We start from the raw sequence: 18,508 nt of genomic DNA, 5'->3' as shown, positions 1-18,508 counted from the left end.
TCACTTCATCAAGTGGGCCTCCAAGCCTTCCCATTTCTGCATTTCGGCCGTTTTGCTCCCCTGTGATACTAGTGTTTGTTTCCTACTGTTTCTTGTGGTTTATCCTCTTGATAGCATCACCTTGACTAACGACCCGGGAAGTCCTAGGCTGTCAGGATATGCATAGTGCATGCTGGCTGGGATTTGGGAGGGTGAGTGAGCTATTTCTAGGCTCCCACAGTCCTGTGTCAGTGCAGCACCCCAGCCCCAAGGTTTTGCTGCTGCCAAGGGCTGCAATGAACCAGACCATCAGGAACAGAATGTTTTCAATTTTTTTGTTATGTTTTCAAAATTCATCCAATAATTAGCAAACTACATTAAGAAATTTCAAGCCCCATAATTAGGTTTTTGCATGTTCTTTTTACCTAAGCTGCAGACTTGGCTAGCGTGTGTTAAATCAGTTTCTACACCTATTGCCCTTGCCTTAAGAGTCAAGGGTTCCCAAATGTACAGCTGATCAAACCCTCCAAAGCAACACAGAGTGAGACAGACACATGCTTCTGTCCATGCCATATTGCTACTGTAACTACAGCACATTAGTGATCCCCTGGCGCAAATAATACATTTCCAGTGTTGTTTAAGCACTTCAGAGGCAGCCGCGACAGTATCTGGTTACATGCTTTGGGTGAGGTCATGCCATGAGAGCAATTCCACTCTAGACTGCAGACAGCACTTACCCTCTCTTGTGCTTCTACATCTGCCTTGCACAAATTTAAGAGCTAATCTTCTTCCAGAAATGCTGCACTCCAGCCTAGAGACCCTGCCTATCTTGTCTGCAATGCTGAAATAACCCAGCTTCAGTGCTGAAAATAGAAAAAGCAGCTGGTGATGCTTAAAAACTTTACTCTCACAAACCAGATTTACTTCACATTGTGCTTTCCAAGGGCTCTTTTTAGGATTTCTACTTAATTTGAAAGACTAGATCCTACAGAATCCTCTTCTCTTAATGCTTGGTAGCAATAGAGATTCACTTCAGAGTAAATATTCAGAGTACCTGTATACTGTCATGGCTGAAAAGCACACATATATGGATCTGTCTCACTTTATATTTCCTCACTGATTTTTATTTTACGTAAATACTTTGCAGTGGCAGCCTCAGTCTTATTCTTTTTTATTTTGGTGAGGTTTATGGTCTTGCAGAACTGCTACAGTCAAATGAAAAGCCTCCAGATGCTGGAACTGGTCCGTTGCTGGACAATGGACACAGACAGGGCACTTTGTCATGTTGACTGGCAGGTCTGTTCTCAGATAGATACAGAGCTCTTAGGAGAGGTTAAGACTTCTTCAAACAGGTGATTTTCTCTCAACAGTTTTTGGCCACATTCTCCATGGCACAAAGGTGGAAGGAAAGGCCCATCAGCCTTCACAAGCAGATGGAGTGCAGTGGAACAGGCAGAAGAAACGGGAGCTGACTGCCCTGCACATTCCCAAGGAGGTTCAGCAGCTCCAGGGCCTTTAGCAGGCGCAGGTAGTGGCAGGAAGGAGAGATGTGTGTGCAGAGCTGCTGAGTGACATGGTGCCTGGCTGCTCTGCTGCTCTGGGGATGAGGCCACACACAGCTCCAGTGAGGAAGCCTACGCCTGCCTTAATACAGCAAATCCAAGCCTGGCACAGGAATAGGTCTGCTTTTCTTTAGTCAAGTCTTGCTAGCTAATGTCTCTCAGGATGAGGCTGTAGACCTTCCCATAATACCTGTTAAAAACTGACTTACCACTGGCTTTTACACAAGTTTCTAATGATGCAATTAGCTGATACTATTCAAGGCTGTAATTTTAGTTATTGCTTGATGCAGTTAGGTATTTAATTGCTTATTATATTTGATTACTTACATTGATTACATTACTTTGATTATAGGGTTTGTTATATGAACTGATTGCTCTGTCTTGATTATAATGATGTTGTGCCATGTGAGTAATTAACGTTTCCACAAGAATGCAAGAACTGTTTATTCTGTTTCTGGTAATGTAACTCAAATACATGAAAACCTCCTCTATCTCCTTCCTTTTGCCTTAATGCTATCAGAATATGTAAGAAATCACAGAATATTTTGAGTTGGAAGGGACCCACAAGGATCATCAAGTCCAACTCTTAAGTGAATGGAATGATCCCATACAGGGATCAAACCTGCAACCTTGGCATTATGAGCACCATGCTTTAACCAACTGAACTAATCTCATATACATCTCTAACTGTACTGCTGCAAGAAGTGTCATTTTGGAAGACATTAACCTTTCGACATCTGAAATACTGAATATCCTGCTGACTGAAATGCATAGGGGTTTCATTTATAATGCTCTTTTGGATTTATTTTACAGCAAAGAGAAGGAAAAGAGACTGCACCAAACACACCTAATTGAGCAACATATATATTTATATATATATAATATTTACATCCACAAATAAAATGCTGGAGGCTTAATTAACATTGCGGTGTTGATTTTAATTTTCAGGGCATGGCACAACATCCCCCTATTATAATTTAAGTAATGTAATAACAACTTTATCTATGATATTTTTGTGGTAGGTACTGAGCAGAAACCAGGAAGGAACCAGGTGTTTATGCCCAGCAATTTTCCATCAAAACTCCCTATAATTCCTGTAACAGTGAGACCCCCACTGACACACATCAGCCAGGGTGAAAGGGCTCATTCAAATGAGAGAGAATGCAGAACTATGCCCCAAAATGTAAGAGAGGAAAAAGTCCATAAGAGAAGCCTCAAGAGGAATGGAAAGACATGAGTTTACAAAAGTAAGATGGTCTCAACAATTAGTGAAATGGTTCATGAGTGCCATGACTTCTCAGGTACAATTAGCTTTTCCCCATCTCCATTGGCTTGTCATTTTGAAGCTCACATGCATTTCAGAAGACCAGAAATGTTGAAATATACAGAATTCAGTGCTCCAGAGGCAAAAAAAGTCACTGGATATACTGATGGCTGGGAATGTGGAGACAACTGCACTGAGCCATATACACATGAAAATGCTAGGCAGTTTCAGTTAAAAAAAAATTCTTAACTATGTTACCTTCTTGGAATTTGTCATAAAAGACTAAATAAATGCATTACAAGTGTGAAGTTCCATAATCTGTCAGTGGTGATGCAACACATATTAATAAGCTCTTAATAGAGTCATAAATAATCATCAATCAAAACTTTGTTGAATACCTGGGAACATACTTTGCATGGACATTGTATGCAACTGAATAATCATCCACCCAGAGAGAATTTCCTGCTACATGATATGATTATTCATGCTACCCATGGCTTCTTCTTAAAGGTGACACAAATAAAACCTTTTGCAAGGGCAAATTTCAGGATACTGAAACACCCTCAATTTTTACTCTAGTAGAATATAAGGACTTCAGATCCATGTGAATAAATGGCATTTTTTTTCTTCTTTTTTTCTTTTTTTTTTTTAACTCCACTAGTTTCTGCACTGGGCCACTGAAGATACTGTTTTTCCTTTGTGAAGTGATGAAAAATATTGTGAAATATTTTTGCTGCAGTCTGAAGTCTGCAGGTCATTACTTTCTCTCCGTCTATATATCTGTGTAGAACCTTTGAATTTTTTTCATAGAAAAACATCTGTTGTTAGTCTAGAAACATTTCTGAGAATAGGAAACAACAAAGGAAATTATCTTCTGCTGGCAGCACATCAGAGGGAAGTAGATTATGCTTTTCAGAACAGACTGCAAGCCCTTTGCCCCAGTCACCCACCTTTCTGAGGATTAAAGAGTAATTAACTTGCTTTGTATGCTTTGCATAAATTCCATCACGGCTAGTGCTTTGCAAAGTAACAAAATAAAGATGGAAGTAGACAGTAAATCTCCCTTTAACCAAGCTGCTATTCTACATTGCTGAATTGCTAAATTCTGCCATCTCTGCCACTCACCTGATTTTTGGATGTGTAGAAGCCACACAGAGGCACAAGACTATAATCTGTGGAAACTAAAACACCAGTGTAATTTTAAATTTGGATCAAATCCTTCTCACTTTCTCACACCTCATATTATTTCTTGCATTAATGATATGATTGTTAATATCAGTAAAATGTGTAGAATTTCCCTATCCCATTTCCTTATCTCTGGAGCTGATTTACAATATACTCAGTAGAGTTCACACCTATCAAAGTACACTAGAAGAAAAGCTAAAAGAAAATAATTTAACTTTCAGAGCCAAAGAAATCGGAAGTGCCAGATTTGCTACTACCCCAATGCACTAAACTTTCTGCCTGGTTGTACACTGACGCTCTGGTCTCCGTGCAATAGGATCATGCAATTAAATCACAGTGGTATTTAACCATTAGCTTTTAAATACTCAAACATGTGAGCCAATCTCTGAACATTTTCTCACAGTACAAACTCCCAATTTAAAATAAAAGAGTAGTCTTCTTCCCTCACTATTGTATCTAATTGTAGTAAGATGCTCTTACTGCATCTTCACAGAACTCTTCCCTCAAAGCTGCATTGCTGCAATTTGAATGACCAAAGTAATAACATTAATGGGACATTTCAGTTTGGGCTGTTATCTCTCAAAGAGGGAAGCCAGTTGACCAGTGTTTATGTCAGGGGGCTAGGGAATCCTGGGCCAACCCTTGGTTTTGCCAGCAGTGAAGGCATTTGTCCTACACAGTGGGGCAGATGGGAAAGGAACTCAGAACCTCTCCTTTTCCTTCTCATCAACACGTGAATTGCTCTTGGGTACCCAAACACAGTGTGTGTGCTGCATAATGGTTTAGACATTTCTGTTTGGCTGGCACAATACCAGCCCTTTTCCCTCAGGAGAACAAGTCACAGCAGGGCAGAAAAAAAGGGATTTTAAAGAATTTGCAATTTGGCTAAACCTAAAAGGAATTTCAGGAGGAAAAAAAAAAAAAAAGGATGTATAAACAGGGGATTTGTCTGTGCCAGTGTGAGAGGCTCTACAAACTCGAGGGGGGATCATAAGATGTACTCCAAAAAAAATAGTTTGCCATTGTGTTTCTATACTGCAAAATATCTGGCACCCAAACTAATGCATACTACCAGCTCCTTATAATTTCAATATACTCATGCTGTATGCATAGTACTTACATGTCTGGAAAGAGAGGAATATCAGATTGCAGATTTGTGGGTACAAAAGCCCTGTATCTGTGTTCTAGATCAGAAAACATTATCAAGATGGCAGCTTTGCTGACAAATGCTTGGATGCATCCAATATATTTGTGGTGGTTTCGATTGGCCCAAAACATCAGCAAGATATTTCTAACATCTGGGAGAAATCTGGACCCCTCAGAAGCTGTTGTGGTAGGCCTGGGGAAGTGTCTGAGGGGTGGGGAGAGGCACAAAGATGGCTCCTGTGTGTCCTGAGTGTAAGTTCTGGAAGTTTTTACATCAAGTCCAGCAGAGCCAATCTCTGATGGCTCTGAAAGTGATGGACATGCTGCCGGCCAAGTTTGGGCCAATTGGAGGTGCTGGTTACACCTCTGTGAAAACATATTTAAGAAAAAATCAAAACAAGGCAGTCACACACTTCTTTGTAGTTAGAGGAGGAGGTAAAAATATGTGAAGGGAAAACAGCATGGAGACACCAAGGTCAGTGGAGAAGGTGGGGGAGGAGGTGCTCCAGGCGCCAGAGCTGAAAACCCTCTGCTAGCCATGGTGAAGGCCATGGGGAGAGCAGGAGGTCCCCCTGCAGCCCATGGCGTCCACAAGGATGCAGAAATCCACCCACAGCCCATGCCAGAGGAGCAGGTGGATGGCTGGAGAAAACTGTGAACCACTGGGAGTCTCATATGAAGAGTTAAAGCTACAAAGGCCTTGCAAGGGAGCAAACGGCCTTGCTCCTAGGGTGGAAGCAGCCTGGCCTCGGCTCAGGAGAGTCTGCACAGCACCTTATGGACAAAAAGCCTCATGTTGCAGCAGAATTCAGGGATGTTGCTCATGAGATTGGACCCACGCCAAAGAAGTTCCTAGAGGACTGTCTCTCATGGGAAAGACCCCTGGCTAAGTAGAGAACCTCTTTTCCTGATTGGACTGACCAGAGAACCCCTCTCACCCTGCCCCCTGTCTGTGTTGCTGGTTTAGAAAGAGGGAAGGGGGGTGAGCGGAGACACTCCTTAAGAGGGAGGGGTGAGAGCAGAGAAACTGTCTGGACAGAGAGAAAGATAAGTAGAGATAAAGAGTATTTGTAGTAGAAGAATTGTGGTGATGAATAGATTTATGGACCTACTCTGTGGACTGAGAAAACACCCCACACCCTGCCCCCTACCCGAGCTGTTGGTTAAAAAGAGGAAAGGGGGTGAATAAAAATGGGTTGGTAAGAGGGAGGGGGGTGAGTGAACAAAATAGTGCATGAAAAGTTTATTTTTGCCTCTCATGTATTCTCCAACTCGATTAAGTAATTAAATCACTTTTCACCTTTAAGTTTAGAGCCTGTCTGCCCTTTCTTCCGTGCATCCTCCTACCAGTGTCCTATCTCATTTAACTCATGAAATTGGTGTGTGTTTTTACAGTTTTTTTTCTTTCACCTCTCCTGCACATCTGCAGCAGGAGAGAGCCGGAATGCCGGCGTTTAGTGAGGGTCAAACCACGACAATATTCTATATATATGTACTCATATATATATATGAATATATTGAATGTATTCATCGAGTTTTCTTGTATGTTATCCAGCATGTGAGGAATAGTGGTTTTAGTAGAGATATTATTTCAGTTATTTTCATGTTAAAGATTGCATTTCCTTTGTTGATTTGAAGACCAGCAAACCTAGATCAGAAATCTTGATAAATGGTTTTCAAGTGGTTTCAATTTATCAAATCCTAAACATTTTCTGGCAGAGAGCAGGTTCTGACACCACACAGACAGGTTTGACAAGGGGTAACAGAGTTTCCACCAGACTATAAAAATAGCTCACAGGAGCCTTCTTTGAGGACCCTGCTCTAGAATGACCTCCTGAATAACAAAGGCTAAATAATTTCATCCCAAGACATACGTTTCAAGTTCATAACCTCTGGATAAACATCACAAGATTATACAAAAATGAAGCTTGGGATTTCAGTATTTCAGTGATGGAGAACTATCCGTAACCTTGACAAAGCTGTTTCCATAATTCATTATTGTCAAAACTGTGCCTGCTCCATGGTTTGAATCTCTTTAGCATTGACTTCAACTCACTGCATTTACTTGTTTTTGTGTGAGAGACTAAAAGCCCTCAGCTATTAGATAACCTTTGACTACCCAGATACCTTAGAGAGGCTATGATTGATTCACCTGTCAACCTTTTCTTTTGTTAAATGAAATAAATTAAACTTCTGAGTACTGTTTCTAAAAGCTACCACTCCAGATTTCAGATTTTTCTTGTCCAAACTCCTTCCAACTCAATAAGGTCCTTGGCAAAGCACCAAGAAATACCAGAGCTGGAATCAGTAATCTAGCAATGGTCCCACAGGCTATTTCTATATTGCCAAATAAAAGCCAGAGACCAAACACCACATGGTCCCACCACTTTGCTCACACCAACACAGCTTAGCATGATCTGTCTAGTTCAGATTTGGTTTCAAAATAGCTTGTGGTGGTGGTCTGAAATGATTCTGTAATGTCAGTACATTCTTTTTTACCAGATTTCCTTGTGACTTCTGTTGTGAGGCTTTTGACTTATCTACCTCTGACTAGTTTACCTTTCACAGGACTGGGCACTCCCAAGCCGCAATGTGCTTCACAGGGAAAATGTATCTGAGTAACAGGAGCAAAAATTATAGTACAACAAGCTCCAAGCTTTTCAGGCCCTCCAGGAAAATTCTTTTTCAAGGTATTTGCACTTTGATTTAAAGGATAGTCAACTGCCTTTGGATATGTGAATGTGGTTGTCTTGCAGTACAAAAGAAAAATCTTGGCAGATGGGCTTAAGCTGATTGCAAGAATCCTTCTTTGCTCCAATTTTTGAACTAAGTTAATAAAAAAGAATTAGTCTCCCCCGTAAATGGTTGGTACTCTAGGAATGCAATCTGTTCTTCCCATCTCAGTGTCAGGTACAAGGTCTAATACTAGGATTAACATTGTGGCATGATTGACCATTGGCATCAAAATGCACTGGTTGCAAAGTACTGTGTATTTGGGAAGTTCACCAATGAAAAATTTTACCTCATGGACCATCAGTATAAAAATCACTACTGAACTAGCATTAGATTTCAGTTATAACTGTTTAGTACTCACTCTGCCAAAAAAAGAAAAATACAACTGCAAAGTCTTTCACAGAATCGCGGAACAGTTTGGGTTGGAAGAGACCTTTAAAGCCCGTCTAATAGCAGTGAATATCTTCAGCTATACCAGGTTGCTCAGTGTCCTGTCCAACCTGACCTTGAATCTTTCCAGGGATGGGGCACCTACCACATCTCTGGGCATTCTGTTGCAGTGTTTTACCACTCTCACTGTAAAAAAGTCTTCCTTATATCTAATCTAAATTAAATATATCTAAACCCTCCTTTAGTTTAAAACCACAACCCCTTGCCCTATTACAAAAGGCCCTGCTAAAAATTTTGTCTCTTTCTTACAGGCCCCTTTAGGTACTCAAAGGGCACAATCTGGCTTCCATGGAGCCTCGTCTTCTCCAGGATAAACAACCCAAGCTATCTCAGCCTGTCTTCATGGGAGTGGTGCTCCATCCCTCTGATCATCTTTTGGCCTTTCTCTGGACTTGCTCCCAGGGGTCCATGCCCTTGCTGGGCTGATGATGACTCCAAAGCTGGATGCAGGTGGGGTCTCTCCAGAGCAGAGCAGACAGGCAGATCACCTCCCTTGACCTGCTGGCCACACTGCTTTTGATGCTTTTTTGATGCTACATATGCTATGCCATGCTGAGTCATACAGGATGGAAATGGAATTAAAAGTAATTATCTGTAATTTTATCTCATGTGGCAATGCGGAGAACCTAAAATGCATTTAGTGTTGTTCTCCAGAGAACCTACCTAACTTAATTCCAGTGAGAAATTATTCTTTGAGTAGTGTTTTCTACCGCCAGTTGTCAAGGTAACAACTTTGTTAGACACGGAATACAGCTATTGGTGTTTTTCTTGAAAGGAAAAGCCAACAGGCTTGCTCAGAACACTTTCAAATGGCTTTTTAGAGCACCTGGCCTGTAGTGTACAAGACTGTGGCCTGTGTTATACACCATGGGCTTGTGAAGTCACCCTGTAGTAAAAGCTATGGAGCTATTTGTTCACTAGGTTGGGTTTGCCAACCTGACATTACTTAATGCAGCAGCTTTGGAGTTCTACCAACCAGAGCTCAATTTGCATGAGCATCTCCCAGATCAGACTCCATCTTCCCACTGCCTTGTCTCTGTGCCTCCCAGAAAGTGAGTTTACATCATGCCTGTCTTATTAAACAGTATTTTGAGTTAACATATAGAGCAAATATCCCAAGTTTAATTTCTAAATTCCCAAATCAAGAGGTAATTACCCAACCGACAGACTTCAGCAGTCCACAAGCTGCACTTAAACTATGTGGGTGAAGATCCAAATCTAGGAGTGTTTCAGTATCCTCTAGTTCAGCTAGGTTTGTTCTCAGGTTCACTTCAGGGCTTAGCACATGATGATATATTCTATTTTAATTAATTCCTTAAGCCACCACCATGAAGAGGAAGAAATTAGGTCAGCTGAAAATTAAATTAAATCAATGTTACACAGAAGTGGCTTTGCAGAAGAGGAGAGGAACATTTCTTGGTTTGGTGTGCATTTTGGATCTCATGATGGACAAGCAACTCTGCCTTCCACAGCACCCAGCTTTTCCTTCACAGAATCACAGAATAAACTAGGTTGGGAAAGGCAATTTCCTCGCTTCATACCTGGATTTCTTGCTGCTGGCTAATTTAGGTTCTTCCTGGAGTACAACTGCAAAGCTAAGGATCATGTGGCAAAGGCCAAGTCTTGCAGTCATGAATAGGGGGTTGTAGCTACTGCAGAGAATTTATACCTGAGGTGGGACAGAGCATCTCCCTGTGCGGTGGGAGGAGGTTGTTGAATGATCTCCCTTAGCACAATTGGACTATTTTCATCTGATAAAGAACAAAATGTCTCAAGCAAACACAAATGCACATAAATTCTTTTAATCACCATATTTTTCTGAAATAACATCCCTGCACTTTAATTTCAACTTTGATTTATTTCCCATTATTCTGGTTTGGTTTCTGGGGTTTTTTTTTTAGGTGAATTACATCTGCATTATTTTTTTATGTAAGCTACTGCTATTTTAAATCAAGCTGTATTTCCTTCAATATTCTTAATTTTATAAATGGTGCAATCCAGAGCTTTCTATAAAGCAAAGTAAGTCTTAAATAATTGAAATATCTCTTTTCTGAAATACATCCATTTCCTGGAAGAATTTTTGTCAATTTCATGCCTTCTTGGGAAGGAAATAAAACAGAGAAAAGTACTTTATTATTCTCTTCACACTTTATAAGAGCAGAAGAAAATGTGCAACAATAATAGTCTCCATTCCATTGCAGGCACATACTAAGAAAAATCTGTAATTATGTGATTTGTCCTCTTCACATCCTTCCCAGCTCAAATGAAGCTAAAAACAAAAGGAAAAAGGGGATATATTTCTTATTCCAAATTGATGTGAAGGATGTTGTACTTGTTATCTGTCTGAAGACTGCTTAGCTTCAGCTACCATTTCTCACAAAAAGTTTATGGCTTTAGTATAAACTAGGCAGTTGCTCTGACATGGCAAAAATTTGTCCCTTCCCTGACCGGAGGACAGTTTAGTCCAACTCTTCAGCAGTTATGCCCCAAAGACAGTGGACAAAGCAACAACAGCACAACTCAGGTCTGAAAAAGGCTGGTACTGCCTGTAAGGAATGGAATGAATGTGGTGCTGCTGCTCTTCCTGCAGGAAATTATCTGTGATGCAGAGAGGATGTACAGTGGCAATGACACCATAGTCTGCATGGCACAGGTTTTTTTTGATAAGGCCCCACAGCTACTATACTTCAAATGGGAGCTCACTTACATCCCTACAGACTTTCCCAAGTGTGTTAGTCAGAGAAACTTGGTGATGTACACCTTTACTTCACCTGATCCTACACCATACCCCCAAATGACACATCCAGATGACTCTTGAACACTTCCAGAAATTGTGACTCCACCACTTTCCTGGGCAACTTTCTCCAGTGCTTAACCACTCTTTCAGTATCCAAACTGAACTGTCCCTGGCTCAATTTAAGGCCATTTCTTCTCAAACTTTCAACTGGGACATAGCAGAAGAGACTGACCTTCACCTCACTACAACCTCCTTTCAGATAAATGTAGAGAGCAAAGAGCCTCTGCTTCTCCAGACTAAAAAACCCCAGTTCCCTCAGCTGCTCCAGGACAGGTCCAATAATTCAGTAAGTGGCAGTGGTTTTCCAGGGCACAACCACTGAATTTTTGGGAGCAGGGAATCTAAATAGGAATTTTCTCTCCTCCTCTTTTAAGCAGCTCCCATGGAAAGACTCCCTGGGCTTAATGCTAATCAGAAACAGTTAAACCAGGTGTCATCCAGACCAACCACCAGGTAAATCCAAGAAAAAGCTGGCCACTTCAGCATCATGCAGGGTCTGTGTAGCACAAAACCTGACTACAATCCAGAGCATTTATCCATGCTCTCATCGCACACCTCAGTTGTTTATACCTGTGGACATCTCTTGTCTTGTGCAATGCATGTGAGGCTCTGAAACCCACATTTGGTTTAAAGTCCTCTTCAAAACCAGTAAAAATTAAATCAGTTTATAGCTTTATGCTCCAAGTGATCCAAAGCCTAATTATTCTGAGGTATTTGCTAACAGAAATTCAAGTAGAGTTCCACTGATGCCAGTGGAGTTATGCTGCGCCTCAATGAACATAAGCAGGAAGATGAGCAGGCCCATGGTATTTAACAGCAGAGATAGAGGCTCTTTCACTATCACACTTGCTGTATTATGTAGCATACTACATCTGACCTCTAATGTCTATTATCATGTATGACTACTTATTTCCTGATGATTTTGGAAATCAAAGATCAGTGAAAAGCTAGGGTTTAGGTATTCTATCACAAAAGATAGAACAGCAAACAACACATTCCTAACATATAAACTGGCATATTTGAATCCCATGGGGTCTTCTGGTTCTGATCAACGCTGGATGCATTCCAAATCCTTCCTGTGCCCACAAAACTTTTGTGCAAGAGGAAACAAATGCTGGTAGTTGTTGAAATGTCTTGTTTTTCTAAGCAGATACACCTTTTAGCATGCCTTTCATGACATCATTTTATATCACCTCTCTATTTGGAATCTCCACCAAGAACTATCTCCACCAAGAATTCTCCACCAAGAAACCCCTAATATAGTGTTGAACATAGACAAAAAGAAAATACTTTCCTGCTAGAAATGACATAAATAATCAAAACTGAAAGACGACAAAATCACTGTACTTACTATGTGTCGTGCTGCAAACACTCCATCAACTATTGCACAGCAGAAGGCTGCTACCACACCAAAGCTGATGAACACAATGGAGGCCACCAACTGAGAAGAAGAAAAAAGATTGAGCAATATTTTCAGTATAAATCTTCAAGTAAAACAATTACACTAGTTTTTCTAGTATTCTTAAATGATGGTTCTCGCTGCTGTAATTCACTTCAGATCAGTGTCAGGATGACAGTCATGCACTAGTAAAAAGGCAGAAATTCTTGATACTGAGTTGACAGACCATCAAGCCTACTAGAAAAGTTTAAATCTTTCAAGAGAAAATTAAGTCAGCTGCAAGAATTATTAAATTCTATGGTAATTTCTTCCAAATCAACTAAGTTAATAAAACAGCAGTGCTTCCATAGGGGCATGGCAAAAAATCATGTTCCCGTTGGCTCACATAAACTTTTAGAGCTTTACCACATGGTAGTATTTCACACCAACAGATAAAGATATTCTTAGTAAGTTAATAACTAGCCTGCGAACTATCAGACATCTTTTATCATCCCAAATAGCTTATGCCACTACAAAATCAGCGATGCACAGGACTGGTACCTGTGGAAGGGTGGGGTGTGCTGCCTTGGCCCCTGCCCTCGCTGGGGTTTCCAGCCTGCCCCTCAGTGTCAGAGTGGGCACAGCAGAGCTCAGCAGAGCTCAGTGAGTGTCCCAGCTGTAGCACAGACAGCACACTGTCTTCATTAGCCTACTAGTCATAGCTTCAGAACTCCTTCTACCTCCCAAGCTGCTTCATTCCTTAAGCACTATTAATTCTCTCTCAGCAGGACTGTGGATGGTGCAGAGCTGGAGCACAGCTCTGGCACAAGCAGAGGTGGTACAGAGGGCTCAGGGGGAAAGGCTGTGCAGGTTGGGCAGGCTAAGCCCCCTGATCACTGTGCTGCAGTTCTAACAGCAGCTACAGGGCTAGCACAACCCCAGACACTGCAAGCTTCCTGTCCAATTCACTGGAGAGAAGCAACAGGACTTGGAAATAATGTGGAATGCATCTCCAGTCAGTGTGCTGCTGGCACACATTTCTGAGATGACACTGGCTTTATTTGAGGCCACATCTGAAGGGTGTAGTGCTCTGAGCAGGTGAGATGGAGTCCTGAAAGACAAACTGTACATTTGGCAAGGTGCTCCCAGGGCTTGTTAGTCCCAATGCCATCAGATGAGGAGGAGATGCTGTCAGTCCTTCCTCTCCCAGATTAGAGAGTTTTGTGAAGTTGAGGACTCTGCACCCTGAGTTTGGAGGAGTGAGTACCTGCAGGGTATAAGGTGAATTTAATGCGCACTCTCTATGTTTTTGATGTAATGTAATGTAATGCAACGTAATATAATGCAATGTACACCTCTGGCATTCCTCAGGCAAAGTCACAAGAGGAACCCTTTGAAACATCCTATATGATAGGTTGATTTTAATTTACAGCAGTATTAAAATATAGTTAATAACAGCAACAGATAAAAAAAATTTCTTGCGAACTGACAGAACAGCATCTTTTATTGATAAAGCACACGGAAAAGGGATTCAGTTAAGAATGTGGAACCTTTTGGTTATTTACTTAAATTACCTTTTGGTTATTTACTTATTTACTTAGTACTTAATGGCACTAGCCATTAAGTGCTCCTTCACAATGTGTTCCTGAAATGCCCAGGTATAGATTACCAAAATCACATCCATACAGTTCATATATCCTTTTGCCTATACAAAATCCATATCTGCATTACTTAGATGCCATTTTCACTGATTTGTAAGGCATCACAAACTCACTCAAAAAATGGACTCTTTAGCTCAGGTTAAGAGCAGTACAATGTCAATAGTGCTTGCAGAGGATGCAGCATTGGTGATTTCCTCAAAAAAAAATTATATTGGGCAAGTAAGAAACTACAGCCATATAAACCCACAGCACTGGACACACAGGTCAAAGCAGTATCACCCAACTGGAGATAAGAGCTCTTGGTGAACTGGCAAAAAGTACAACTCAAAAGCTGAAGAAGCACGATGCTTTCTGACACACTCCTTAAATCTGTCATTTGCTCATGTTTCATGTGATCAGAGGCAAGCCAGCACTGCCACAGGGATTGCTGTGGAATTGGAATCCTCAGCACAGGGAGAAAAGAGGCACACAAAAGTGGCTGAGGCTAATGGTACTGGCTGATATCAGGAACCTGCTGCATTCGCCCTGCAGCCACTCCATCTTGCTGAAACCCTAGGAAAGCACTGTTGCCTGCATCACCCTTCAACCTCTGCTATCCCATGGCTCTCCTGTGTGGAAGGTCATGTCTCGTGAATTCGCTTGCTAAAGATCTTGGCATGGCATTCATCAGATCAAGAAGTCTGTGGATTCCTATCACTGCAGAGCAGTGGGCTGTGCTGCCCTGTGGCAGCTGCATTTGCTACTAATCCTGATCTCTTTACTTGAAAAAGCAGCAGTGTTTAAAAGTTCTGATAAAGCCATTATTGTCTGATACCTCTATCTTGTTTTTCAAGTCATAGCAGTCAATCAAATAATTAGTGGGCTAAGCCAGGTGTTTCCAAATTGCCTGAGCTCAAGATGAATTTACTGGAAGCTGACCTCAAGGTGGCTTTTCATTTCACACATGAACAATTTATTGATGATCTACAACCCCCAAACCAACGTTTTCCACTCATGGAGATAGCTTAAATCAACTAATGGGTGTGCTGGCCTTTCAGCTTCCCCATATAGCCATAGGAGATTACATATAAAGGTGCACAGTAAATCATATTATAGACAGGAGCCATGGAGTTGGCACTCCTCAGTCATGTTGGAGATCATCTACCCTTCCAAGGAGTTGTGTGCAAGTCAAAGGTTGTCAGCCAGAGCCTGCTGTTCTTATCCATGTCTGCTAGCAGCTACCTCAGTGAGCAGTCCCTTTAGAAACAATACCATTATTGACTGAAGTAATTTTTATTATGATGTGAAAGTGGCAGAATGTGACACGGAGAGGCTTTTATTACTTAAATTCCCTTATATATATTTGAACGATAAAAGAATAATACAAGAACAGCACTAAAATTTTTCTTAAAATAAAATTACAGATTTATATTCTCTTACAACTCTCATTGCTTATTAAGAATGTGAGGAACATAAAAAAACAAGTACAAAGTTAATTACTTCTGAAAATTGCCAAGACAACCAAATGAAGAGCTATTGTAAATTCAAAAGCTAATTTTCCTGAGTAGTATGTGATTGCTGGAGCTGTGAGTTCACAAGCCTAGGACTGCCTAGAAAGAAACGCAATGCAGTTCATTTAAAGACAGTGAATGCTTGTTGACAGGTAAAAGAAATAGCACTTTTAAAAAAATAAATTCTGATTCATGACATCATCTTATCTCCATTTTCAACAGCATTATGTTTTGTCAGGACAACTATTCATTATTTATAGCAATATACTCGAATAGTTATTCAAGAAAAAGTTTTACTCTTGCTGGTCCACTGGTGTGCAGCCAGGCTTCTCTACAGCTGCTGCTATCAGAACGTTTAATCCTGGCTCTGGTATAGAACACAATAATTTGATTATTTACAAGGGAGCCATAAATCAGTTGTTAAACACTGAGAACTGTACATTGTGGGCCTAACAATCAAACCCAAAAGGCAGTTGTTTAACAGAGGGGCTTTAGCAAAAGGGAGAGCAAATTAGCACAAGGAATGAGAGACTTTTGTAAACAGTATTAACTGAAGAGCTGTTATCTATCTTCAGCTATGTCACAGAAACAGGAAAACACTCAAAAATGCAAAACTAGCAAAAAGCTGGACTGCTAAATTCTTGCATGCTGCCTTCTTTTAGAAAAGGCATGCATCTTTTTAAGAATTCACTGTCTTGGACAACCTCTGTCCTTTAGCAGGCATAAAACACCACTGCCTGCCCTGTCACCCTCCCGTCCATGCAAGACTAGTGAATCCAACAGGAGACACACAGTGGCCACAGATGCAGCTCGCAGACTCTTGTTCAGCTGCCAGAAATGCACATGGCACACAGAGTTGGCAGCTAAGTCTCCCACAACAATTCCCCATTTTGGAGTTCAGAGTTGCCCACAGAGCAGACCCAAGAGGTATTTTGATGAGGCCACCCCAGCTGCAGCCACACTCTCATGTAAGCACTTCCCACAAACACTGCCCCTCAGGTCCCCAGAGTGCTATGTGCTGAATCACACACTGGTGCTGCTGTGTACCTGCCGTGTGAGACACACAGACCTGCAGAGCCACAGAAAATCACACTGCTCCTCAGCATAAGCACATGCTGGCTACAGGCTGGCACCTCTCTGGCTGTTTCCAACATCCCTATGGAATACTTCTGGGAGATAGCTTGACTCTCAATTCTGGCACATCCCTGGCTTCCCTGTGATTCTAATTTAGCCCTTACCTATCCTCAACCAAAAAGCACAACTTCTCAGATAATGACAGTCATTTCTAGCGCCGGATGCTGTGTGAGATGCCTCATTCTCCAGATTTAGACCAAGTAGATCTGAGACTAAAAAATGCACGGATTTCTGTTTTAAAAATCACCTTGGTACTGGATGCAAGTTATGTTACATCTAACAGACCCACTTTGCTCATGCTAAATGGCTACTTCTGCATTGCACAGCCTCTAATGTCTCCAAGCTATGCTGTTCATCAAGCTTCTCTGGGATTCTTTTCCAGGTAGAGAAGGAATCAGAATTACTCTGATCAATGCAAATGGAGAAGCACTCTCACTCCATGTTTTTTGCTCCACAAAGTTAAATCTATGCAAAATGCTGTGTAAATATTATGCCACAGGTTTGTAAAGTCTTTTGTGTTCCCACACAGGTTCAAGTATTTGGAAAAGAAATGCATGGGGCAGTTTGTTGTAAATTGCTCCTAACATTACATTCCCCAAATAAGGGTTTAATTCTGTGGGCCATTTTACTGGTTTGATTAACCCATGTCCCAAAGATCCAAATTTAATATAGGCTTAAATACGTCTGCTGCATTTGTTTGATGGCGATGATGATGAACAGTAGAAATTTAAAAAACTCTTACCACAAATCCAAACCAGAGAATGATTTTCCACCCTGGTGCAACCAGGGCGCAGGAACAACCAATCTCAGCCAGGAGCTGCATCTGTTACCACGGTACCTCAGCAGGCCTGTAGATTAATAGCCCACGGAACTAAGACAATTAAAGCCATTGCATTGCATTGTATTTCAGATGCTGCCTGTCTTGTGAAATGGGTCTGTATATAAGTACGTTAATTGTGAGTTAATTTTCTCTAATTTGGAACGCCCTCTCCTGTGTGGCCACTTTTCACACAACAGCCAATTTTTTTCCCTGCCCTTGGGACAGATGTTTTGCTGCTGTGATGAAAATGAAGCATGGGCAAGGCTCCTACTGTTTTCACACTGAGCTAATTAGGAGGTTTCTCACTACACTAGGTAATGTGCTCCACAATTTATGGCCTGACAACATATTCTTTCCAAAGGTTTGTTCTTAAATAATGGCATGGTTGTAATTGAGGCTCTGCTGGAGGGTTGTCACACCACAGGAGATAGGATTACCTCATGTTCATTATTCATTAATGCCAACTCCAGTCATAGCTGTGCACCAGTTACAATAGCAAAAGACTTTCATGACTGCCCAAACTATGCATTCCTGCTCCTACAGGAACCCTACAAAAAGGCAGGAGAGGGACTTTTCATAAGGGCATACAGTGAGAGGACAAGGGGGAGTAGCTTCAAACTAAAAGAGGGAGGCTTTAGATTAGGTAATAGGAAGAAATCCCTTACTGTGAAAGTGGTGAGGCACTGGAACAGGGTGCCCAGAGAATCTGTGGATGCCACATCCCTGGAATTGTCCAAGGCCAGGCTGGATGGGTTTGAGTAACTTGACCTAGCAGAAAGCCAAGCAGAAGGCCCTGTCATGGACAGGGGCATTGGAACTAGGTGATCTTTTCTCTAAGGTCTTTGCCAGCCAAACCACCCTGTGATTCTATGATTGTGCATTGTCAGGTGTTTAGATTAACTCTCATGC

At 41.4% G+C, this 18,508-nt stretch overlaps 1 protein-coding gene across 2 annotated transcripts in view; it reads right to left on the bottom strand.

Annotated features, from left to right (window-relative positions):
- The window catches only part of TMEM255B (transmembrane protein 255B), a 261,876-nt gene that overhangs the window by 220,323 nt on the left and 23,045 nt on the right, over positions 1 to 18,508 (bottom strand). For both annotated transcript variants that reach the window (XR_014850258.1, XM_085053572.1), the window contains exon 4: positions 12,468 to 12,557. Coding sequence is in view for 1 of the 2 variants with exons in the window: in XM_085053572.1 (XP_084909698.1) it covers positions 12,468 to 12,557 (90 nt within the window). In the remaining variant the exon portion in view is untranslated. The remainder of the gene's footprint in view (positions 1 to 12,467; positions 12,558 to 18,508) is intronic.

Source organism: Lichenostomus cassidix, chromosome 1 (genome assembly GCF_008360975.1).
Source record: "Lichenostomus cassidix isolate B80296 chromosome 1, HeHo_3.0, whole genome shotgun sequence".
Classification (NCBI taxonomy): Eukaryota; Metazoa; Chordata; class Aves; order Passeriformes; family Meliphagidae; genus Lichenostomus; species Lichenostomus cassidix.
This window is presented reverse-complemented; position numbering and strand designations above follow the sequence as displayed.